At 39.4% G+C, this 23,768-nt stretch overlaps 1 protein-coding gene across 2 annotated transcripts in view; it reads left to right on the top strand.

Annotated features, from left to right (window-relative positions):
• slc35f3b (solute carrier family 35 member F3b) overlaps window positions 1-23,768 on the top strand; it is a 47,224-nt gene that overhangs the window by 5,113 nt on the left and 18,343 nt on the right. The window contains exon 1 of one of the 2 annotated variants that reach the window (XM_044045380.1): window positions 18,977-19,238. The exons of the other annotated variant lie outside the window; for it this stretch is intronic. Coding sequence (XP_043901315.1) covers window positions 19,163-19,238 — 76 coding nt within the window. The 5' untranslated portion in view covers window positions 18,977-19,162. Of the gene's footprint in view, window positions 1-18,976; window positions 19,239-23,768 lie in introns of those variants that run through there. 2 annotated transcript variants of the gene reach the window in all.

Here is a 23,768-nt window from a genome sequence, read left to right as displayed (position 1 = left end):
ATGCTCTCATTTCTCATCTGCATATGTAACAAACACATGAAAATATGGTTCATTTACCGGACCCGTCAGTCAAATTCATATATGCCAAAAGAATTAAGCTTTTGTTTCTGGTATAGAAAACACAAAAAAAATATTATATTGCAGGTTTGTGCCTTTCATCCCAAGAAGTCACAGCTGTGCATCTGGGCTGTGTTTAGCATTGGATCCAGCATATGTGAACTCAGCTGGTTGCATATCTAATACAGTAGCTGCAATGTCCTGTCCTTCTTGTCTCAGACTCACCGCGACACCGCTGTCCTCTCTCCCTGTCCACATGACAGGTTTGCCAGGAAGGCTGAGTTTCATTTGTAGTACCTGAGCATGCAGTCACTAAAAGTAGAAACATTAAGGGTGAAAACAAATCTGCAGTGTGTGTGTGTATCTATCTATCTATCTATCTATAGCTGTTTGTCAACAATAACACTTTATTTCATTTATATGATTACTTAGTTGCGTCGTAAGATTTTTCAGCACCCGTGTTGTCAAACTGATGGAGATGTTATCTATATTTGAGCGTGGTTGTCTGTTATGCTGGTGTTTTCTTCAATTGCAGTTGCATCGCCACTGCACATAGCCACTTCAGAGCTTCTGCCCTTTTTGATTTGTAATGTCTTTTCTCTTAAATAGTCTCGCCAGCGTCTGACAAACAGACTTTGTTCTTTTCTTAACTTACTCACAGTATCCATCACAAATATAGCATCCCATGTGGTGCAAATTTAGAGTTGCACAAGGCAAGAAATGAGATGGGATTCTATTTTGGGCTCAGGATTGAGCAGGTTGGTTAGAGAGAGAGAGAGAGGGAGAGAGAGGGAGAGAGAGAGAGCCTAGACAGGTACCCTGGTACACATTCACGACAGCTGGAAGGGATGGGAAAAGGTATGGGCCAACTTTGGCTGATGAGTAGGATGATTCCTTTAAACTCAGTGGGAGTTGAAGGAAACAGGAATATGCATGCTCAGCTGGAGCCAAGGAGTAGTAGAAGAATATGCACATTCTCGCTAGCTCAGCTCATTGCACTAATAAGACTAGCTTGAAAAAAGTTTGCCTGCAAACTCCTCAGATCAATAAAAGAACTTTTTTTTTAGGTTAAACTTTCCACCATCCCACATGCCTGGGCCCGTCTATATCCATGTCAGAAGCCCTTTTTAGCCCAAGAACAAGCTTTTACTTTTATTTTTGGACTTCAGCTGGACGCCTCGACCTACTTTCTGCCACTACTACATGTCTCACTGTGTGACAGGCCAAGAATATCACAGGAAAGTGTCCAATTGTGTTCGTCTCATGAACACGGGGAAACGACTCCCGTTGAAAGCAGCATATTTACACAAGGCATTTTCTGTGGAACTGGAATGGAACAGATGGCTGATATGTGTGTGTGAAGTCACTCTCTGTTCAAGACATTTGTACTCTACTATGCAGTAGAGGTAGTATTTGTTTCCCGATATCATGTAATGTAGAATTATGTGGGAAAGTGGGAAATGTACTGGGTAATGTCAAGAGGAGTAATTAAGCGAGTGAATGGTGCACAATATGACGGCAGCGTTTAAAATGTTACTTTATCACAGTGATTTAGTGGCTCTACACTGTGTAGTGGCCTGCAAGTGAGAACCATCCCAATCCACATCTGTAGCTTTTAAATTCAAAACCAAACACCTACACGAGCAGGACAGGCTGTGTAATCAAGATTACGTTACTTACATGTGTAAATAGAATCACTGCTACACTCTCATTTGTGCACGTTTACTTCCTCGCATGCACAGTCAGCCCCAGACAACAGTTTTTCAAACTGTGGGTAAACAAGTCATTACCCTGCAGAGATCCATCTCTATACTGCCGTTCTTGCTTTGAACATACATTTTTAAAAAGCACTGCTGCATGTTTTTGTGATATGCACAACATACTAAAAAAAAAAAAAAACATATACCCAGAGGATCTGAACATCATGATATATTTAATATTTCATGTTAGTGGGTTGGACTGCATATTTATGAGATTACATGCAGTCCCTTTTCCAATTGTGGGTATTTATATATCAATAGCCATGGATTCACCAAAGGGAATGAGGAAAATTAGTGATGAAAAGGAACAAGCGTATAGTCATGAGTAGTGACCTTGTCCTGATTAAAAGCCAAATACACACTTGAAGAATGGATTCAAGTACCAGGCATATTAGGGATCCAGTTGACAGATAAACATCATTAAATTGGTTCAAAAATGAATTGAGGATTATGTATGTTTTTGAAGAGCACGCGGCTTTGCACTTGACAACAACAAGTCCCTAAATAATTTCCCCATTTTGTTCAGAAGCACAGTTTATGGTGAGTGGTTCTGGTTTAATGTTCTGTAGAGAAATTGCCAGCAGGGCTTCTCTGAACAAGTGTATTTTAAGTTGTTTTTTTTAAAGAATCTCTGATACAGAAGAGGCAGCTTCAGTTGTGTAACATCACATCTATAATTTAACAGATCATCACACACCTGCTTCTGAAATGATTGCATGTGCCCACCGGGCTGTGGAATCTGTGAAATCGGCTATGTCACTTCAAAGAAAAAGAAAAGCTGCTGGTTTTTCTCTTTCAGCTGCTCACATGTCTCAATCCAAAGTGGTGGAGAGTGGATGCAGATGACCAAATTAGATTGCAGATTCAATGAGTCTGACACAGGCTTGTGGGAGAGATTTAGTTTAAGGCAGAGCGGTATATTAGATATTGCACATGTAACCCCTAGACAATCAATTCCTAATATCTAAAACATTGAGTTGCCTCAACCCAGCATTGTTAGTGCTTTTGTGTCTCAGAATTAATCCCAGTCCTGCTCGCTGAATTACATCTGTGGTGCTTTGTTCCTTGTGCTCACTCTTGCTTGTAATGGAAGTCCTGCCAATTTAATGTCAAATCCTGCCTCACTGTCATCCTCCCTTTCTTTCTCTCTCTCTCTCTCACCCCTTTATCTGCTGTTAATTAGAAGTTGTGAAGTGATGACTCCTACCTCAGCGTAATTAATCCAGGGTCTGTTGTGGCCAACACAGACAGTGCATCACTGTCTGTGTTGGCCACAGAAGAATGGTTCTTATAAAATATATGAAAGAGTGAACTGTAATTGGAGTTTGTGCGAGTAATTAGATGGACATCATGTGTTAGGAGAGAGGGTGAGTATAGGAATCACATGAAGCAAAAGACAAGCTTTCAAAGTGTCAGATTTAAATTATAATCTTGTGTTTATTTGTTCTTGTGAGCAGTGAAAACAAGTCCAGACATAATTAATGTAACAGAAGAAAGAGTGTCAAGACTGAAAGTGTAGCAGAATACAAAGAAACAAGAGGCAGTTCTATCAACAGTGCATTCAAACGGAGCTGATTTGGTTGTAAAAAGTTGGACACTGCCATCTCATCCCTCCAGCCCCAACAATATTAAAAATGTCAATCATATCAAACTAAGAAAAATCTCAGCTTCATTTACCTTCTCTGCCAGATCTACATTTCCCACATTAACCCTTTTTCCATTACTGTTTAAACGTACAATATATACAGAGGGTGTCTTATATCTTTTTTTTCCCAGCATAACCTAGACCATTTTCACCAACTATATATAAAAAACCGGATTGAATTTGTGAAATTTGGAAATACATCACAGTTCAAAGTTCACTTGGCTCGTTTTTATGAACAAGAATAAAGGAATAATAGTCTATTTTGTAGAATTATTGCTACTTTATTTCACAACTAAAAATGCAATATAAAATGAATCATAACTTTGACTCAACAACACATAAGACAAAAAAAAAATATTTTTTTTAAAGCCTGAATATGTGACCTATAAACACAAACCCCCAGGATGTCCATATAATCAGTTGTGTAGTATTCCCACATCAAATTGCCATGGGTGCACCTGCGGCACAGATCTTCACAGCATACATTATCTTCCTGTATTGACATACTGTAATATCGCACATAGCATTCTATATTCCTGGGATAATATGCATGGCTGGTGCTTGCCTTGCTTTGTGACCGACAGCTGACCTTCTCACTGCATACAGGTCTGTTCAGAGTCTGACACCACAGGCCTTAGTCATGCATCCTACAAGAGGCTTGAGTGGAATTCATAATAAACAAGATAAGCACTGTGCCTCATGTATCTGCCCAGTATGGCCCCCCCGAGTACAGTGATATATCACATACACAAGGTTGTCACACGGTCGTACTTCAGTAAATAGAAATGCCAAAGTAGTCACATCACACAAGCGCAATCAAAATGAGCAAAATAGCACTTCACCGACAAATTAAAGCACGAGACACAAAACATATGTGAGCAAATTTACAGCATAGACTCCACCCCCTCAAACGCCAACCACTCGCCAACATCAGCACAAGTGACTCATGTTGTCCGTATGTAGACAGTTAACACGCGGGTGACTAATTCTTCCAGTGTTAATTCATATTTATTAATGAGGGGAAAAAAATAATCAGCAAATGCTCCTCCACAGAATCAAATGGACATTTTGTATTTTACATTTATTTTAAGTCCCAGCTGATTATGAACTGTATTTATGGTGATTGTTACCCCACAGAAAAATGTGTTACTAACCACCGTGCCAAATCGGAATGATTACTAAATTTGCATTAATGTACACAAACACAGAGCTGGTTTAGCTGCCCTCTCCATCTTCTTCTGTACCTTATTTCCTCATCTTAAGCAATTAAAAACAAAAACAAAAACAGCAGAGCTTTTCTATGTGTTTTTGCATCAAGGGACAAAGACGTATCATCCAGCTACAAACCAAAGGCAGTTGTGTATAGGAGCTAATAAAGCAAGGTGCTGTATTTTATATTGTGACAACAGAACACTGCAGAGTCTTCATAATTCTTTACTGCACAGTTGTAGTTTTAATTTTTTTTTTTTTTACATATTCTCAGCCACAGTTTTCTAAATAATGTATGAAGAGGAAAATCTCTTCACTTGCTTTACACGCACTTTAAGTCAAGTGTAAGTGAAAGTTATCATCATGCATTCTGCAGATGTTTGTGCCTATAATGATGCCTTTTTAAGTTTTAACATTCATGTAAAACAATGACACAACAAAGCCCTGCAACATCTGCTCATGTTACCTTTTATTTTGCACACTCATGGTCTGCTTTTATTTGTCAGACTGGCATTTCTTACACTCTGTATGTGTGACTGTATGTGCAACAGGGTGAGGAACTACCTTCCGACCAGCTTTCATACTCCTGAACCTAAGCCCATTCCAGTCTCACCCTCTCTGACCTTGTTTATTTTACTCTTTGTCTTAATCACTTTTCCATTTCAGTGTAAAAACTATTTTGAGGCATTTAGAAAAGAGAAAAATGTGTCAACATTGAACTGTCACTGCTGCAGCAAAAAAAAAAAAAAAAAAATCAAGTGAGCTTCACATTTTATGAGACTTGGTTTCTATTGTCTAATGAATGGGGAAAAGAAAAAGAGCAGCCATGCATGTGTTCAGAGGAAAGTCTCATTTAGTCTTTGTCAGAATTTAAATCATGTATCACCCATGGTTACAGAATTGATATACTGTAGAGGCCGTCCTTTACACATGGATGTTTTAATGGTGGAGGAGGGGTGTGTGTGTGTGTGAGTGTGTGTGGTGGCAGTTCATGGTGCAGCCTTTAGAAAAACAGTACTACATAAACAGCACAGTTAGGCCTCTAGGACACAGCGCCCAGTGTAAGCACTGGAGGATTTCTTTGCGTCTTTCTAAAATCAGGGACATAAACATTATTTTATGTCTTACTTGCAATTATCTATCATTAGTTTTTAAAACACTTTTCATCCTATTTGTTGAAATCCTCTTACCATTTTCAGTGAAAATGTTTCAAGCAGTGTGTGTTTTAAAGGCATTTGATTTATAACTCGCGAAGACTCAATAACAAACCATTAATTTTAATTTGGAACATTTCTGCTCAGTAACAAGAGGTTGTGACATCCGCTTATTCCTAAAAAGGTTGAATAACTGCAAGATATCGAAATTGAAAGTTATCTTGGAAAACGGAGCAGAAAGGGGCAGAAGCACTCACTCACTACAAAATTACAGCTCTAAAATCTATATAAATGTGGGCAGCCTGATTATCTTGATGAAATTATACACATATAAAGTAAAATATACATATATAAACAAATATATTACAGCATCAGTCCAACTTCCAATTCCAATTTTTTATGTGAAGCTAAGCTAAATAGTTGCTTATGGCTGCTTTATAGTAAAGACACACACTGAAAAGGACAGTGAATAAGCTGAAAATACCAAACTGCTCCTTTCAGCGGGTAAAGGGTTTCCTGATAGGATGTTGCTGATAGTGCACGAGAGAGCGAGAAGCCACTGCAGCCACAAAATAAACCAGATCAGTCAGCGAAAGAAGATGAGCCTTTGAGGAACAACAAAGCGATGACGGAAAGATAGATGAATCGATTTAAACATGATAGAGGACCCCCCCCCGCTGCCTCTGTAGTCTGTACACGCTGCCATAGGCCAGTTAGTTGTTTTTTCTACACGACAGAAAATATCATTGGTGAACGTTTGACAGCTTATCCTTCGGTGTAATGCTGTTCAAAGGGGAAATATCTTCACTCTTTTTTATGATCTTATTCCTCATGGGTTCATTAGACTGAGGTTCATGTCGACAGGAACTTGCAGTTAATTAAGTCTCACTAATTCAAATCATAAGGGGAAGACCAATTGAGATGTATTCAATTTGTTTACCTGTGACGGCACAGGTTTGCTCTTCGTCATTTTGACAATTCTCAATCTCAATCATTCTGTCTCATGGATTATCGGCGAGTTCACAGGAGTGCTACTAATGACTAACCAGTTTCTTCAGTTTCATAAATAGTGAACCTAACTCCTCTTGCTGAGCAGGGCATGACTTAAAAGATATTTCATGTTCCCCTTCTTGTGTCTTTCAAAGCTAACACTAAGTGTCAGGAGTACATTCCTGAGGACATAAAAGCATATTTTAACTTTTGATGGATGGAGTCCTCTAAAAAAAAAAATCTGTAGCCAGACATGATTTATCTTCTTTCAGTGTATCATGAGCCAATGATATCAGCAACAATGTGAAACTGATAATGAGTGATTCATGTGTTCACTAATAGACGTGTACTGACATGTCTTTTTGTATTTTGGCTTTAACTGTTTATTTTCTGAGAAAATGCTTTAAAGGTAATATTGTAATGGAAATATGATTCCCTTCCACTCATTGATATATTTGTCAATCAACAGGTGATGCCATTATAGAGGTGTGATCATTTCTGGTTACCCACAAAGCCTCTGGCTGCAGTATATCATTGTGAGTGTAGTTTCTTACAATGAGCTAAATAAATAAACAAAATACATAACTAAACAACATTTCTTTTTTTGAGAACAGTCTGCCCCAAAATACCGTATATTATATACACACACACACACACAAAAAAAACACAAATAACTATTTACAGGTCAATTTAATGCTGTTAATTGCACTTTTACTGCAATGCTGTCCTTTGCATTTAAATGCTGCATCATTTTACTGTATATTTCATGTTGTTTTAGTTGTACTGCCTGTTAAGCTATATTTCAATATCATTATTTGCCCCATAAATTACATATCACAAAACGCATGTTATGGTTTTCCTCTCGCCTTTGGAGAGATGTATTTAGATGTCTATTCTTGCCCAGTGTCCTACTACTCTCTAAACCTTGAATAAGAATCACTTTTTATATGCACTTTACTGTCATATCACGCAGTAGCACTCGTGATAATGTTAATTATCACTATAGTGATTTCCTAACATATCTCTGGTTCAGATTTCCACATGTGTACATTTAATTTGAGGACTCAGTAGAGCAGTGTTGTTGGTATGGGTCGGGACAGCCGAGGGAGCAATATATACCCATGCATGTCATTCCAAGTCATTATTATTATAACCCCCCCAGCCCCCATCGTCCAAAGTAACCAACGAGGGTCAGGAAATCAGGCAATTAAGGAGGTTGTGGATATGGACGAGAGCCGACAGCCATTGGAGGAGGGCAGAAGGAGCCAGGAAGCTTGAATCTCTCTTCTCCCCCTCGGGGAGCTGACTGGTCCAAATTTTCAGCCCACTACATGTACAGAACAAGCACTTAATCAAAATGCTTATTCAAATCAAGCGAATGCACAAACTCCCCCATTTGCCCAAGTGCACACTCTACGCATCAGTCCACTTTTAAGCGCAGTACTCGATAAGATCTGTTAATGGCGGAATCACAGTAAGAGTACATTAGATTGCTGTAAATATCAGTAAAATTAATCATTGAAGAGTGTTTTTTTTTTTTTAAGATTGTAAAGTTTAAGTTTATATCCTGGCCAAAACCCTGTGTCTCTACTGAATCTTGGATAATTACTGTGGAGAAGCGGGACTTCAGGTGACATTTGTCACCTGTATTACTTGCACCACACTTATCTACAGCCACACACACTTCCCTCTCATGAGAAATGCTCTCACCGGAATGATAAATTGCCTCAGTTTTGGCAATACAGTCGCACGGCTGATGAAGAATCCATAAAGTGTGTAACGAGCATACAAAGCTGTGCATTTGGGAACTCGAGGGCATCAAGTTCTATTTCTGTCCAGCTACGTCTGTGCACTACTTGTCTGGGTGCTCTTACTGTTTGAGGCTGATAAGTGGAGATGGAGGAGAGCAAGAGTGTGAATTTTACACTACTGACAGCACGCACGCACACACCTGCTGCTCCTGCTCTTTTGATGGGCGTCCAACACCTGCTGTTGTGAACTGAAAGATAGGTTTACTGATCAGTGACCGGTTTGATTGCGGTTGAGAGCGAGCCCTCTGGGCCTGGCAGATAATCGAAAGACTTCAAAGACAAAAAAAGACCTGAATCTCAATGATTACCTCCCTAATGAGAAAGACATTGTTACTGCTGCAGCAACTGCTGGTTCATTTCTTGGTCTTTGAGCCTATTCCTTATGGCACTGAAATATTTACCACAAAGGAAATTCAGACTCCCACATTTTCACCCAGTAGCCTCAGTTACATTAAAGCAAAGTTATGCGTAATGCCAAAGTAAGGACGTGTAAGGAAGTGTACATGAGGTATCGTTGGCTCAATCTGAAAATAACATAATTTTTGCCACATTTAGCTCCAAAAAATGTTTTTAAAGTGAACTTTTTCCATTTTTACAGCAATATTTGTTAACTTATAATAGTTAAATCCAAATACTACATTTAAATCTTTGCAGTCATATTTTAATCAGTCACAATGTTTGGCTTGTTTTCTTCAATATTGAAAATGTGTGCTTTTGTTTCTCTCACCATGCAGACTTCACTGCAAGATTTACAACATAACTTTTTTTGAATCACCATGGAAACTTTAGAAGACCGCATCACTTCTCTCTCCCCTCTCTCAGAGAGACCCTCACTGTTTTGGTAATTACTCATACGTCCCTGAGGGTAATAGAGGTTCCACACTAGAGCTTTAAGGTCTAATGACTGATTCTGCTTCTGCAGGAGTAGGGCAGAGTGAAATATGGCAACACATCCTTCATTTCTGGTCTCCGCTCAGCTCTGCATGTTATTATTTTTCATGTTTTCTTCAGTTGCTCACAGAACTGACCTGGCAGTTACTGAGGATGTCTCTAAACAAATGTGAGAGGTTCATTCCCCCTGCGTTTCAAAAACATAAATACATTTTAATCAATAGTAACATCCCGGATTTTCAGTTCCTCAACCCAATTACAGAAGGAGAAAAAGTTTATAGCTCGAGGATTGCACTGCCAGTTGCTATTCATGTTAATTCATCTTTGCCAACTGCCTGGACATAACCTGCATTGCACCAGTGACTCTATGAAAGCTCAAAGCTGCCTCATACTGTTATACTGTACTTTTGTCAGATACATAAACAAAATAATGTTTAAACATCCTAAGAAAGAGGGAAATTACTTAAATTACTTTAATCACTACAAAGACATATAGCAACTCATTGTGCATCAACAAACAAAAGTACACTATTTAAACATGAAGCTTTTTGGTGCTGCGCTTGCACCAGTGTATCTGACCTGAATGCTTCTTGCTGTCGTTCTGCTTTAAGATACAAGAACCACATTATTATTTATAATGGACTCTTGTGTCCTTCACAATGAAGGTTGCAACTTTAAAAGAAGATGCAAGGTTTGAAAGGAGACCAAGCTCTAACAGTGTCCCTTAAAAGGACAAGAAAGACAGAAGTGAAAGCCACCATCATGTCTAAGACTATTTTTCATCTGTGCGTATAAGTACGTACTTGGTTGTGTGTTGCAGATGTGTTTATCTGAGGCCTCGTTGTGTCATTGTGCATGCCTATTTTACTTCATTGTCCTGCTCATGCTTGTGTCCTACTTCTGTGTATGTGGGTCACATCATCATCACCTCTTCATCACTACTGGCCCACTTCTTTTTTCTCCAAAGCTAAACTGCAGATGGATTTCTTGGTCATTTTTTCATCTACACTGAGCAAAATAAATGTGTTCCTGTCTGTATCACTAAGTTCATGTGGTCACAGTGACCCCTACAGGCACAATGGAAGCCCTGCAGTGTTAGGACACTGGTTGTCACAGATATATTGGTAAATGCTGTTGAATGAATCAAGTTTTACATGTATGATCTATCTTGTATTTCCAATTTCTTTTGGATCAGAATCTAGTTATTCAACAGCTTCATGAATACACAATATAATATTATCCACATTTGTCACATACTTTATGGATCTTGGACCAAAAAAAGACATGTCTGGAGCAAGATATCTCCTAAATGAACCTAAAGCCCTTTTTTCCCCAAATTTAGTAGTTTCAGAAATTCATGCCCACACTTTAATAGCTTGTTATAAAAGCAAGAGGCAGGGGGAGAAGCTTTTTGAAATGCTGCCCCATAATTACAGCAATTAAGGACAATTTGAATAATGTGAAGCACAGCGAGATGAGTGCAGTTTAAAGAAGCTGGGACCATGGACGGCTGGAATGCATTAAAAGTAAAGTGAAACTCTGGATGCTTGGAAAATGAAAGTCAAATGTACAAAGCAGAATATTAAATATGTTGTTATACAGGCTGCATTTACCTCTACAGTGAATCCTGAATGGTCATACTGTAACTTGACAACAGAGGGAGCAAGTGTCATTCATCAGAATATATCTTTCTCTGTAGATTTACTTCATCTCCAGGAAAATACTCTCTTCAACCAGCAGCTGGGGTGCAAGGACCAGTTCCTGTGGTATAGTTAAGTAGCTGAAGTGTACCATGTCAAATATAACAATATATAAGATGAAACATGTTCTTAACATCTGTTACAAAACTCCTTCCGATCACTTTTATTCCTTCATCAGGAGGAAAAAACAAAAAAAAAACTGTACTGGCTGCGTCCAAACATGGATATATGCAACTAAGTGATCGAGCTGGATTCATTAACATGCATGTATGTGTAAAGTAAATGATGCAGACCAAAGTGCTTATAGATCATGTAGTACAGCATCTGCAATGCTTTTTCTGCTGTTTATGGGGACTCATTTTTAAACATAAGAAACCATCATGATCTATTTTACTTCCATTTTGTTCACATTTCCAAGAGATACATCTTTTATAAATGTTTTTTGTATGTGTTATTTAATAAAGCTCAGGTAAAAGTCCATATGAAGCAAACCTGATAGGATTGATATTTAGTATAAACTTAATTCCAGTGTGTGAGTCTTGGTCTGAGTCTGTGTGACCATTCATTTGTCTCAGCTGAGATCAAATGTGGATTAACTGACACAAGACTATCACTGTAAAACCACTTCAGGGAGCGTATCTTTGTCGATCTAATCTAATGCACAGATTATATACTCTACAGTGTGCATAGTCCTTGTACTGGACCAAAACCTCTGGGCCCACCTAGCCTGCAACACACACAAGCACAAACTTTCTCAGATCACATGTTTTAGCTCAGCAACAACCTTAATTGGAGGAGAGAAATGTGCTGCTGCAGCTGATTCCTCTAGTGGGATGTAAATTTATTGGAGAGTCACTCTTCCTGATTAAGCGTGGGCCACTGGGGCAGAAAGTGATTATAAGGGCAATCATGAGGTATTGAAAGTTGACAGCATTTAATAAATGCTGCTGGAGTTTTTTAGCCACGGTTGTAATTAAGATAAGTCTCACATTATTCTGAAGTGGCTGCCAGTGTAGCTCAGTCTGTCCTCTTACCAGAATCCTTACCTGTGTGCTGTGCTCACTTTATTTGCTCATACATGCAGAACAGTGTATGGAATCTTCAGTCATTAAGTGGCATCACTTCTGGTAACTGATTATTTTCCATATAATAAAAACTGAAAAAGAGGCTACTACTGTATTTGTTTAGCTGTATCAAACTATAAACCCCTATGGACAGCAACATCAATACGCCGAGATTAAACGCAGGTCCTTGGAGTTGATTAATAATGCTAATCATATAATTTCATGCTACTTTTTTTCTGCAGAGGAGCTATATTAGAACAAATAGCGGTATTGATATCTCCAAACAGGGTATTGATTTGAAAAAGACCACTGATTACAAAACCCGTCAGACTATATTTTCAAGTGTGCACTGTTTCTAGCATGTTTTAAGCATACTTGAAAAATCAGTGCAAGTGTGCACCCCCATGTATCTTTACAACATTACTAAACCTGGAAAAAAAAAAAAAAAGACTTCCTCCCTCCTATTCCACAGGATTTCCTGCTGAGGCCATTATACTAATAAAGTGTTGTCAGTTGCAGCACCTTGATCTTACCCTCACAGATGAGTTGTGTCTGCTCTGAAAGACGTTTCAGGCACAAGAGGGGAAGTTAATTCAACTTGACCTTTCTGCAGTTTCAAACGCGCTGCTGTTTAAGAGCTCAGGCTTCCCTTGTTCCTTTTTCTCACGCCCTGAGAGCTGCTGCGCTTAAGTGCGAGGGCTCCGAGGCAGACTCCCCTTCAGTTTTATCAGCTCTGATGTTTACAGAAGCACTACCTGTTATCCATGCTAAGTAGGAGCCTGAAGTGACCTGTAATTCAATGGTGGGGTAGAGATGGCTCAGAGAAGATGTAAGAGCGGCCTTTAATTACTGAAATCCATGGTAAGACAAAGAAAAAGTGTCATATTCTATTTTGCAACATTTAATTTTGATTTGACCAATGTGCAAAAGTTGAAAATAAACTACAGTGACGGTAGCTCAGTGGTAGAGCAAGTCAACTTTCAGTTTGAAGGTTGTGGGTTTGATTTCTGGCTGTGCGTCTGCCCCGCGTTGCTCCGGATGGCCGTGTCGGTGTGAATGCGTATGAAAAGATGAGTGATAGTTGAGGTTTAGAAAGTATGTTTACACTTTATAGCAGGAGTCTCAAACTCAAATGAACCAAGAGCCACTCAGTATCTTGTCTGGAAATAATGGTTTTCATTACGATATTGCATAGAATGTCAAAATAAAAGTGTCTGTTTTGATATGGAACAATGAATGTTCGCAATAAAAATAATTGTGTGATGCAAACTGAGTGGGTTAAGCTGCCAATAGGCGTCAGACACAAAGAAGTAGTTGAAAGTAAAATCAAAGAACTTATTTAACCCTTTAACACAGAGCATATCACAGACGACTCGCATTTTGCGTTACTGTAATTATACGACGGTTTGTGCTATAGGAAAAATTCCAGTTTCTGAAAGCTGAGAAGTTGCACGTCAAAGCCAACATGTGGTTATTACAGTCATTTCACTCACACTGTTTCAGGAAGCTGGCGAATCAGAGTCTTAGTCACCAGAGAGGAGAGAGAGGTGGAAAAACGCCTGTACATAGTTTCCAGTTTTTGGCCTGTTTTCAGACATTGAGACAAAGAAAGACAAATGTTATTTTAAATGTTTTATACTGTTCAAATTTAACATGCAAAATCTGGTGTAACAACTACAGTGTTTTTTTTAAATAAAACCTTTTTTTTTCTTCATTCAGATATTGAAAGTCACCTGGAAAAATGGGCAAATGCACTTTTCTGGTCCTTTTATGGTTAAAATAAGCAAAAAAAAAAAAACTCCAGACAGGTGTTTTGAGGTTTAGATGTTAAAGACTTAATTTCAAAAAGTGAAATAAAGTCAACAAATAGTCAACAGCAAGGCTGGGTAAAGAACAAAATCAGGGAGCAGGCAGGGACAAAAAGGACAGGTGATTCTGGAAAAAATTAAATGCAAAATGAGTTACCCTGGCTGAGAGGGCAAGCATGAAGGCTGAATATTTCTGGTAGGAAGACAACATAGTCTGGCAAATACTGGTGAGCTGGTCCAGACTTTCACACAGGAGTGAGTGAGTGGTGGCAATTAGAGTAATCTGCAGCAGGTGAGTTGGAGGGAAACCAGGTAAAGGGGTTTCTCTGGCCAGCCTGCAGGGGAAAAGACAAGCAGACACACCCACAAACACAAACACTCATCCAGACAGACAGATAACAGGAGGGGAAAGGGAAATAGGAAACAGGAAACAGGAGACCCTAACAGTATGTAAAGAAAAAAACAGAAATAAGTCATTATAGTTTGATATTAAGTTGAGGGCTGCATGAAATTGATTGGGGGGCCGCGAGTTTGAGACCTCTGCTTTATGGGATCACCAATGACTTTGTGATTTTTACATTTTTTGCTGTATGTTTCAGAAGCCTCCAATTTGAGATGCTTATGCAAAATTTGCGTCCAGTTCGTGAGACAAGGCTACCAAATCTCTGAAGCATTCCTTTCCTTAGGCGATCATTTATATCTTTTGCAAATTTAAAAACATTCCTACTGCATCCGTCCTATGTCTACCGCTTCATCCTCCACATGAGGGCCGCGAGTCACTGGAGCCGATCCCATCTGACACCCCGGACAGGTTGCCAGTCCATCACAGAGCCAACACACAGAGACAAACAACCCTTCACTCTCACATTCACAACTGACGGGCAATTTAAAGTGTTCAATCATCCTCTGCATGTTTTTGGACTGCGGGAGGAAGAACACGGAAACTCCATAACGTGTGTGATTGCCTTTTGGTTTGTGTCTGTTTTGAACACAGAATGTTGGTGAATAAATCAGAATTTTGCAATGTCAAGGTCAAAGAAAGATTATTCACTTTCTGGCCTGCTCTCGTGATATTATGGCCTGGGTTGTCTTTTTCTACTGGCTTCTTTCATTTTGGATAAGTATAGCTTGTTCTAAAGAGCTGTTACACATTGATTTGTCTTGCACTGGAATAGGCTGCGTATTAAATGCCAAAAACTAAGGTGTTAATGTTATGGCCCCTTCGAGTGCCGTGAATCTGTGCCACATTTACACTGCAGATCCATCATCTTGCACTATCAAGTGACCTGTGCAGTGTGATTTGCAGCTTAAGTGCATTTATGCATAATCACTGAAACTGATTTTCAGGCCAACTCATTTTCCATCTCACCATCCTGTCCTGTAGAATTAGTCAACAAAAATTGTAGCCTATAATCTTGAGACAACTTTTGACTTTAATCTTGGTAAAATTAAGCCCAATGTGTAATGTTATACTTTGTTTTAACTGAAATACTTTTTGCAGGGATTTTCAATTGAAATTATGAACAATGAGACAGTATATTATATTATATTAAAAAATGGATTTGTTATATAAAAAAAGAGTTATTTCATATTGAAACACATTCCCAATTTCTTTTTAGTGTTGAGTCCATAATGATTCTCTGTTTCGGTATCAGTCTGGTACTAAAATAATTGGATTTGATGTTTATTTTATATTTATTTAAAAATGACAAATTAAACGCAATTTCATCTGTAAACCCTTAAAATAAATGCTTCAAAAAGTGTCTGCAATGCCGCATTCTGCTTCCCTCTCCCGGGAGATCAGCTTCACACTGAAATCTTACAGCTTTTCTGTATAGGAACAAAAACATTTCTGCCAGGTATTTGTACCTTTCTCTTGTGTCTAAATCCCTTTTCTTTTTATCACAGTGTCTTTGTGTTCTATTTATATTTTTTTCACATTTCAAATTTAACAAAACTACAAACCTCAGTTTTAGAACACATTAAACATTAAACTGTACATGGAGGAATAATTACCAGTCTTCTCAGATGTTCTTCCATCAGTGTCTGCAGAGAAAGAGAGAGTGTGTGTGTGTTTATTATGCCTCATGCTTGTCCTTATGCATGTCGACCCACAGTGAATGTGAATGTGTCTTATAGAGCATGGACTGGTTTGATCCTCCTCCACATTCACAGATAAAAGTCTATGAGTCACTGACGGGGATCTTTTAATGATCTTCTCCCGACCCCTCCTATTTCTACTGCTCTTTTTATTATTTTTTTAACTATTATTTAAAATTGAAAAAATTAAAATCATACTGGATGCCCTCTGACTGTTATTAAGAAAGACAGACAGACAAACAGACAGAAAGAAAGAAAGTATCAGCAGTTATCTGTACACATATTCACACCATTATAGTATACTGTATTATACTGTACTATACTATACTATAAATATATACTGAAAATAAATGGATGTATATGACGCTTTCCTCTGAATGTTAGATTAAAATGACAGCCATTATATATTTTTTAAATAACTTTATCACAACTCACAATAAAGAGGTAAAATATGTCAAAATGTTTTCTTAAAGGTTGGAATTTTCTTAAAGATTTAGATTTAGATTCTAATTATTTTCCAAACCAAAATGCACCATAGTTGAAGAATGAATCATATGCACTGTATGTCAAATCACATTAATGAGGTTCTGCCTCATTAGGACCAGGTTTTTGTCACCATGAGGACTTCTAGTCCTGACAAGGTCAATGTTTATGCCAGAAAAGGTCTTAAAGAGGTAACAGAGTACACACGTTTGTGCAGCATTCATAGTTAGGACCTTCATTGACATAAAGCATCCACCTTAACCTAACCTTAACCATCACACCTATGTGCCTAATCCTAACCCTAAATCCAGGTCTTAATCCTTCAAAAGCTCTTTAAACATGTGAGGACCGGCTAAAATGTCCTCTTTCCCAACATGTCCTCACTCCCTGGTGTATACGTTTGGTCCTCACAAAGCCACAAATACAAGCACACACACACTCAAACACATACACACTGCAGTATGTCCATGTTAGGACATACTGAAAACTGACAACACTGGTTCATGGAGTCAGACAGCTGTCAGTGCCCGGCGGAACTCACACGCACACAAACATGAATGTGGACTTCACAGGTGACATGTTGATGTGAATCCATCCAACAGCCTGCGCTGATCTTCATTCGCTGTGGCTTTCTTGTACTTGAGTGAGTTTTGTAGCTGAGGGGACGTTGGAGTGTGTTTTTAGGGCTCCCTGTCCTAGTTAAAGGCTGGGCAGGGGATTCTTGTCTGAGCGTGAGATAGAGTCGAAGTAGTGAATTATTCAGAGCCATTTCCTTTAGGAATGCTTATACTCTAAGGCTTTTACATACACACACACACACACACACACACGTAGTGAGCTGCAGACACACACGCTTGTGTCTTTAAATACATTATAGCCAGGTCATGGGGACAGTGGAGGCATTTTTAGATCAATACTGGGTTTTTCAATTTCTACCACAGACAGTGATTGGTTTTCCTGTGCCCTATTATCTGTTTGTGTACAATGACTTCCCAGGAGTGAATCACGAATGACAAATGGAATCAATATGATTAAGCTGCACAATTTCAGCGAGACATGTTGGATGGCTCTCATATTAAAACCCTAATGTGAAACTCTCAGTTTGTCGTATCGGCTTTGACAAACTGTTTTTGTTGTTGGCAAAACGAGAGTTGATAAAAAGAGAGTTGAGGAAAACTCAACAATGTGTTCAGCAAACTCAGAAGAGGCTGAATATGTTACCAGAGCCATTATGAGAACACAGAACAGTAAGTAATGTACACTTTAAAAAAAACACCTGTTCAACTATTCATTAATGCAAAATAAGAAAAATAAGCCAATCACGTCCAGTAGCAAGTCAATCCATCGAACACATCAAACTGAGCATCAGAGACGGACAGAAATATGATTTAAGTGAATTTGAATGCCTGAGAATCACAGAAACTGATGATCTACAATGATTTTCACCCATGAACATCTCTACAGAGTTTACAGACAATGATTCGAGAAGAGAACATATCATGTGAGCGGCAGTTCTCTGGACAAAAAATGCCTTGTTGATGGCAGAGGTCAGAGGAGAATGGCCAGACATGGATCGAGATGACAGAAAGGCCATACAGTAACTAAGGTATGCTGAATTCATCGCTGCATGCACAGCAGCAGAAGATCACATCACTGGGAGCCTCTCCTGCCACTTTATTAGGTGTCTTCTGTACCTAATAAAGTGCTGTTGTGTCATGAATGTTTATTGTGTTGTTATTATTTTTACGACCAGTAAGGGAATACCACCAGGGACCAATACATCATCAGTCTGTCTTTTATTAAACGCACCATGCAGCTTAGAGGCATGGGGCAAAATATAATGTGAACCAATGACCAAATACAGAAATTAATATTCACACAACAAAAATGGGCAATTTTTGGGGATTTCAGTCTATTCCATTTAAAATAATAATAATAATAGTACTTCACTACAGAAACTGCTCCAATTGTGGTATGTATGTGCCTCAGCTGCATCGGTCCCATCATATCTGTGACTGGATCAGTGTCCAGTCCAGTTCAGTCCAGTCCCATGCGGAGCTTCAGGAGGAACCACAGAAGAAAGACTGCTTCAGGACAGGAGGGGGGGAGTGGATGGTGGGAGGTGGTTGTGATGCTGTGGTGGGGGGACAGATGTATTGCAGCGGCGAATTGCAGCAATTGTGAAACTGTACGTGAGCACAGAGCCATTAGGACGCCTTGGTTACAGCAGTTTTGGGGAGGGAAGGTGTGGAGGAGGAAGGGGGTGGGGGGAAACGAAAAAGAGAGCGAGTGAGAGAGAGAGTGAGAGGAGAAGAGAGAGTTGGATGGATTCAAGGAGAGCGCAGGAGAGCAGCTCTAGAAACACCAAGGGTCCCATCAGGAGGTCTGGTGTGTCTGCACCAAAACCAGCTTCAGGGATGTAGTCGCAGCGGCTCAGAGCTCAGCCCATCCGAGCTCATCATCATCATCATCCCCCTCATCATTATCAGTATGAAGAAACACTCCGCACGGGTCGCCCCGCTCTCCGCATGTAACAGTCCGGTGCTCACCCTCACCAAAGTGGAAGGTAAGGAAGAGTTCATCATTTCCACACAGTGGAGACGCCTGTTGTGCCACTGTGGGAGTCTAGATTTGAAGAATTCTCTGTCCGCGTTAGGATCACAACTGAAATATTCCCCGTGACTCATTCCTGGCTGCTCTCCCTGTGTGAGACAGAGGGATCAACTTTGGAAAAATCTTTCTCTGCGAGCAACATAACGCACGGACGCACGCGCGTAACTCCCCATTCAAACAGCTATAATGTAACGTTAATGCAAAATGTATGCATGCGTGATTCATTCGTTTAATAATGTTATTTACTAATGTCTTCACTATTGCTATGTTTTTGTTTTTTTAATCACCAAACTGGAAATTATTACCATACTATTACCTCCCTGTTACAAATTGATTACTCTGTTATTACCATATTTGTGATTGTACTGATAGAGAATATGTCTTTATTGTCATGTCATCATAAAAACTATGAGAAGCAGTAATTTATTTATCTACGATGTATAGATTTATAGAAAAGAGACTCACGCTTGCCTGATATACATGCATTTACATTTATTTAATAATAGAATAGCATAACAGCAGTGTAGTGTAGCTAAACCAGTGTTTCAATCAAACATTACATTTATTTATTTTCTCTCCTCCAAGAAGAGGCTCTGAAGTTGTTACTGCAGCAGTGATGCAGGGATCCCACACACACACACACACAAAACACCTCATCCATAGCCATACATCATACTATTACTGTAAGTCACAGCGTACGTCACACCATGGAGCAGCTAGGACATGAACCCATCACTCAGTATTTCAGTTGTGTCTTCTGTAAGTGACTCTTGTTCAGTCTCCCTCCTCCAGAGACATCATTACACGCAGGGGTCTCCCTGATTTGAGTCGCAATTATTAGGTTTCCTGCTGACACAGGGAAAACTCCTCCTCATCCTAGTATATACACACATACACACACACACATATGTATATATATATGTATATATATATATATACACACATACACACACATGTGTGTACACATACACACATATATACACATATATGTATACATACATACATAAGGATACAGAAAGAAAGGACGTATGTGAAAGTGAGGACATTTTGGCTGTTCCTCACTCTGCCTTACCATAAAAGGGCTATAGGGGTTAGGGGAAGTATTAGGTTTAAGTTTAAGGTTATGGTTAGGAATTTAGGTTAGGTTAAGGGTAACATAGCTGTGCAAATGTTTGCGTGTGTGTGTGTGTGTGTGTTCACTGACCTTGTCAGGACCAGGTAGGAGTCCTCACAGAGACCAAATCCAGGTTCTGATGAGGCAGAACCTAATTTTGGTGGAACTGATTAAGTTTAAGGCAAAGATTGCAGTGCAATCAATGCAGTGTGTGTGTGTGTGTGTGTGTGTGTGTGTGTGTGTGTGTATCAACACCTGTCCTGACTTCAACAAGCTCTGTGCCATCGCTCTCCAACCTCCGAACAGCACGTCTCCTCTCTGATGTTCCAGCCTCATTTGTGCAAACGCAGCACTGTTATCTTTTTTGTCTACACTAATAAGCACTGTTGAATATCTTAAGTTAAGTTTTTTTTCCCATTAGCACATGACCTTAAATTGGTTGCTCATTTCAAAACACCCTTCTAAAAAAACGTAGGAGGCAGTGCAGACATCTGTTGGGTGCTTAGAGATAAAACATAATGATTAGATATATTTACCTTCCCACCACCAATTAATACCTGTAATTTTCACAATTTTATCTTATTTCATATAATTAAAATACATGGCGTGTTAAAATAGTGCCGATTTGTATTTCCTTGATTGGCTATAGTAAAAAGTTGATGGCAGCTATGTTTTACACTAAGATAAAACTCATACAAAACACAGGTGATTGATTAACATGTGATACAGCAGCAAGTGGAGCTAATTTCCTAAACACTGTTTGGTTGATAGCTCAAATGATTCATCTCTCACACTGTCATAAAGTAGTTTCTGTCAAAGCTGAAACAACAGAGCTTGCTGAGTAAAAGCCCAGCGGAGTTTAACTCATATACTCCAGTAGTTTGAGTTCACAGCAGTCTGGTCTATTAACATGAAAATATGTGAATATGCCTCATTATTCATAATTTATGACTCGACCAGCTGCTGGAATATAAATGAGGAACTATTTTGCCGTTTAACACGGACACTGCAGAAATGGATGTGCTCCTTTAACCTGTGTTGCAGCACATTCAGTCGTTGTAAAGCATAATCAGTACTGCTGGATTACCAAGGATTTTAAGCCTATTAGCGAGAAAGTCAGCGCACAATATTTTATTTCCAGCATAAGTGAGGTGGCAGGCTGCTATTTGACGAGCCTTTTGACTAAATTTAGAATTAACAGAAGCTGTGGGTAGAGGAAGAATTAGGAAAGTGCTTGTGTTGGGGGCTGACACATTTGAAGGAAGTCAAAAACTGTGTAGTTTATAAGATGAATGCTTGACACACTGGAGGGGCCACGGTCCAAAGCTCCAGGTCCAGCTCCAGGTGTTACGTCCTTGTATTTCTTTCTGTATGTGTGTCCAGTTAGCTGTAACATTAGTGATGTACTGTATGTTATTAATGTGGAAGTGCACAATCTGAGCAGATACTGTGACATACAGTGTTTGCACACATCTTTAGTGATGTCCCAGGAATCGTCTTTCAACATTATACTTCCTCCTCAAAGAGACCCAGATGGTCAAACTCAAGCTTGGGTCTCTAGATGGTAAACTAGTTACACTTCACGCAGTGGTTAGCAGCAGCCAAGCTATCTCTGCTTCATCATTAGAGCTGTGGATGTCTCTTCTCCCTCTCCCTGCTCCCTCAGTACACCAGCAAGGTGAATAGAGATCAGACTGCAACCACTACTAAATTCTCTGACCGTACCATTATTGGATGAGCTTTCCTGAACGAGCCTTCCACAGCACTGAGCGTGGCGTGCTTTGAGGGGTTTCACACCAGAATTTGTCCTGTCTTAAGGTGGTGTTGGCATTCTGCTGCAGATCCTTGAGCTGTCGCTCTAGGTCCACCATCAGCAGCCAAATCTTTGTTGAGGCAAACGTATGTCTGCCTTTGTTCTTGGCCGTTTGCCCGCTCTGACAAAAGCGATGGTTTGCTGCAAAGGGCTGGGTCTCCTTGTCCTGCTCGATTCTCGTGCCGATTGATCCTCCAGTTGCACTAAAGAAAGACCTGGTCATGTCTCCATCTGTACCTCCCCTCTTCAAAATGTCTTGGTGCAGCAGCTCGCTCAATGTGTCCTCCAGGGTTCCCCCACTCTGAGCAAAGTGGACAGGCCAGTGTATACGCCTTTTCCCACACATGAAGGTTTGATGGGCAGGGAAGCGCTTAATGACCTAAATGAGGAAGTTGATCTGTTTGGGCTCGGCCAGGGCACAGTCTGAACAGATGCATTTAACAGTTAGACACTAGTAGATTTCAGCATCCAGTTCTATTCTTCCTGCATGTCACTGATTCACTGGACATTTCCTTACACCAGATACAGCTTTGATTTCCCTTTGAGAGAAACTACCAATCAATTCCTGGCATCAGACATAGTAGTATAAATGTTGCTCAAGGCTGGCAACACACCATCATTTATCATCAAACATCTCAGAGTCTTTCTAATGTTTTTATTTTTGATTGTCTTTTGTAACTAAAGTCCATTCCTTGGATTTATTCTGTCTCCCAAAGCCACAGGTTTGATTCACCACCGTCATCACCCTTTCATTTAGGTATTCTTGTGACAAATCTACCCTCTCAGTAGCCCATGGATGATAATTATTGATTTCTTTTGAAACGTTATTCTAGCTATGATGCCTTAATCTGTGGACATACTGTATGTCACGCACATGAAAATGGTCATATTTCACTCCCACTGCCATCAGAAGCAGCAAGTGAACCTTTCCTCAGTTTCCATCTGTGGGTTTTCCTTTAATGCTACAAGCAGAGCCACACTAATGTTGTGGTTTGCATGGCTTGCAATTACAATAAAGGCATTCAATTCAATTGTTTAAAAATTCTGTGACATCTTTTACTTGAAGCACATTCACACAGGACACAAGTATAGACTCTTGTGTCATGTTCAGTATTTTCAACTTCTGATTCTGCAGCCTCGCATCGTCAGGCTGCGAGTTCCAGAGCTGAGGGAGCGTGACTGAAAAAAGTTCACTCACCTTTAGTGTGTGAGAATAGGACTGAAGAATAACAAGTATAGCTTTGCAGCATAGATATTCAACATCAACTAGAGGCTAAACCATGAAGAACTTTAAAGGTGCTGTGTAAAATATCAATTCTGCAACAGAGTGAGTGGGTTTTTTTGGCTCAAATTTTGACGCAGTAAAAAGGAATTTAACCTGGTGTTAATATCACCAGAAGCAGTGATGACATTTTTTTTCTTCCATGTTCAAGCCCCATTTAAAGGTTACTTTCATCTCTTGAATGGACTTTGAAGGCAGTTAAAAGACTTAAGGAATGAAGCTTCTCCTTCGGTCTTCATTTATTTTAAAAGCAAGTGAAAGAGACCTTTCTCTT

The sequence above is a fragment of the Solea senegalensis genome, linkage group LG15, assembly GCF_019176455.1.
Source record: "Solea senegalensis isolate Sse05_10M linkage group LG15, IFAPA_SoseM_1, whole genome shotgun sequence".
In the NCBI taxonomy this organism is placed as follows: domain Eukaryota; kingdom Metazoa; phylum Chordata; class Actinopteri; order Pleuronectiformes; family Soleidae; genus Solea; species Solea senegalensis.
Note: the sequence above shows the minus strand (reverse complement) of the source record. Positions and strands in the feature narration are given on the sequence as shown.